Source organism: Penaeus monodon, unplaced genomic scaffold, assembly GCF_015228065.2.
Source record: "Penaeus monodon isolate SGIC_2016 unplaced genomic scaffold, NSTDA_Pmon_1 PmonScaffold_23293, whole genome shotgun sequence".
Taxonomy (NCBI): Eukaryota; Metazoa; Arthropoda; class Malacostraca; order Decapoda; family Penaeidae; genus Penaeus; species Penaeus monodon.
The window spans coordinates 1-2,500 of NW_023653358.1; the positions used below are offsets into that span (position 1 = coordinate 1).

General features: G+C 35.5%; 1 protein-coding gene across 1 annotated transcript; it reads left to right on the forward strand.

Annotated features, from left to right (window-relative positions):
• Positions 1–458: 458 nt before the first annotated feature.
• LOC119570235 (serine protease persephone-like) lies at positions 459–2,236 on the forward strand (the record flags this gene model as incomplete). Its single annotated transcript, XM_037918058.1, has 3 exons — positions 459–657; positions 986–1,158; positions 1,791–2,236. Coding segments are annotated over 3 exons (540 nt in total), but the record flags the coding sequence as incomplete, so codon positions are not given.
• Positions 2,237–2,500: the final 264 nt, after the last annotated feature.

The following is a 2,500-nucleotide window of genomic DNA, read 5'->3' on the forward strand; positions in this document are numbered from 1 at the left end:
ACAAAAGGAAAAAAAAAAGTTCATGTATTTCAGATTATTTTCAGAGGAACTTTATTCATATTAAAACCATAAAATGGAAAAAAAAGTTTAGAAATCGATTTGGAGGAATGATTTTACCATCAATAGCAATAAATGTCATAATTTACCAATTAGTCAGCATGACAAAATACATTTTTGAAATGTTTGTTTCGAAAAGCACTACAGTTAAAAAATATGCATTTTATGTTTTTATTATTCTTTATGTACAAAAATGTCTTTAAAAGAATTAGATAAATGCAACATAGTTTGATTGGTCACAGAAAAAAGCATATATTTCGTGAATTATTATTTGCTGAGTTTCAGTTTCTTGTTCTCGGCCCCAGAACTTATCTTGTGATTACGTGTTTCGTTACACAATTGATCTCGATTAATCTATAACCAAAATATCAAATCAGTTAAACTCGGATAACCTATAACAGAAAATATCGGATAAAACAGATAAAAAGCCATATTCCATCAACAGTCCCAATTCCGCCGAGAGGTATAACGACATTGCGATCATTAAGACGATCCAACCCATGCGGTTCTCAGATCGAGTGTACCCGTTCTGCGTGTCGCCAGATGAAGTCGCCCACAACACCCCGGTTACTGTGCAAGGCTACGGTTTAGTTAACGAAAGTACGTATTAAAAAAAAAAAAGTCAGCCACCATGAGCAGTGATGATGCAGATATCTATTAAGGCTTTTTAACAACATCAGATAAATCCTGGAATGTGACTGATATATCAATATCAATATCAATATATATGTATATATGTATATATATATATATATATATATATATATATATATGTATATATATATATATATATATATATATATATATATATATTTTTTTTTTTTTTTTTTTTTTTTTTTTTTTTTTTTTTTTTTACTTACCTTGACTCGTGAAATTCACATATGAACACCGAGATTTGCAGTTATGAACCTTGTGCTTGTATCCTTAGCATCAAGAGCATCGTATCTACAAGAGGCCAAGTTGTTCATCGTGGGCCAGGGAGAGTGTGAGAGAGCGTACGACAGGGAGGGAAGTCTGCATCACCTGCGTCTGCGCTACCCAAACCTCCTGCAGCATTCTGACGTCATCTGCGCCGCTGCCCACATGAGGGATGCTTGCCGGGTGCGTGAGGCTGTATGCTGATGGGGTTTTCATTGCTGTTTTCGCATTTCTGTAATGCTGACGAATACACACACACACACACACACACACACACACACACACACAACACACCACACACACACACAACACACACACACACATACACACACACACACACACACACACCACACCACACACACACACACACACACACACACACACACCACACAATAACCCCTGAATCACATTTGCACTTCTATGAACTACGAATGCTGTGAGAAAAAATTAGGAATTGCAGTTTGCAATAAGATACTGACAAAGTCGGAAGAAAATTCATGAGGTAAAAGAAGAGTAGGACGAATATTTAGTTCGAAAGAAGGAAAGGTAGAGAAAAGGACATGTATTTTGGAGAAATTGATAAAGAATGATGAACGTTTAGTCAGTCTGTATAAACCCCTCTGTCTGTCTATTTACCTCCATCTATCTGCCTGTTTATCTAAATGTCTGTCTGTGTTTTGGTATGCATATTCACAAATGTTTGTAAAGATTCTACCTTAATTTTACTATTATACTTTTGTGCCAGTGTTATGGATAAAGGCATTTGGCATCCAGTTTTATTTTCCGACACAAATGATGATGCACTCTGTTTCCAGGGCGACTCCGGTGGGCCTCTGTTCGCGCAGGACAGAGAGGGTCGCAGGTTCATCGTGGGAATAGTGAGCAGCGGGAAAGAATGCGGCTCGATTTTACCGGGAGCTTACATCAGCGTTGCCAAGCACATCAACTTTATTGACTCAGTCATGCATGGTACAAGAAATTAGACAAGTTTATCACACATGTAAAGAAGAAACTTTTTTGCCATATAGAATTCAGACTCACTTTTTAAAAGTAATCACACACAGACACACACACACACACACACACGCAAAAGGTCGTGTTTAATGGTATATCTGATTTCTGTTGTTACAACGCCTGTACTTGCAATTCCATATTCGTTGCTTTGTATGTTGATTTATAACATTAAAAACTCAACTATGAAATACTAACATTATGTTAAAAATTTACCGAACACTATGATCAATAAACTTCTCGAACAGTGTTTTTTTTAATTATTGTAGACATCTGACCTTCAAGAAGATAATCCATAAAGAGGTTTTGAATTAGGTAACTGTCGTTTATTTTGACCAAATAATTATCACGGTTCCAAACAGTGAGTTGAAAAGAAAGAGGAATTTTTGAGAAAACAATTTAAAATGCAAGAATACTGTGTTGTTCTATCCACTGTTAATACAGTAGAAAAGGCAATATTTCTTTAGATTATCTTGATAAAATAAGTTTGGATAAAGGTAATACCAAGTTATGG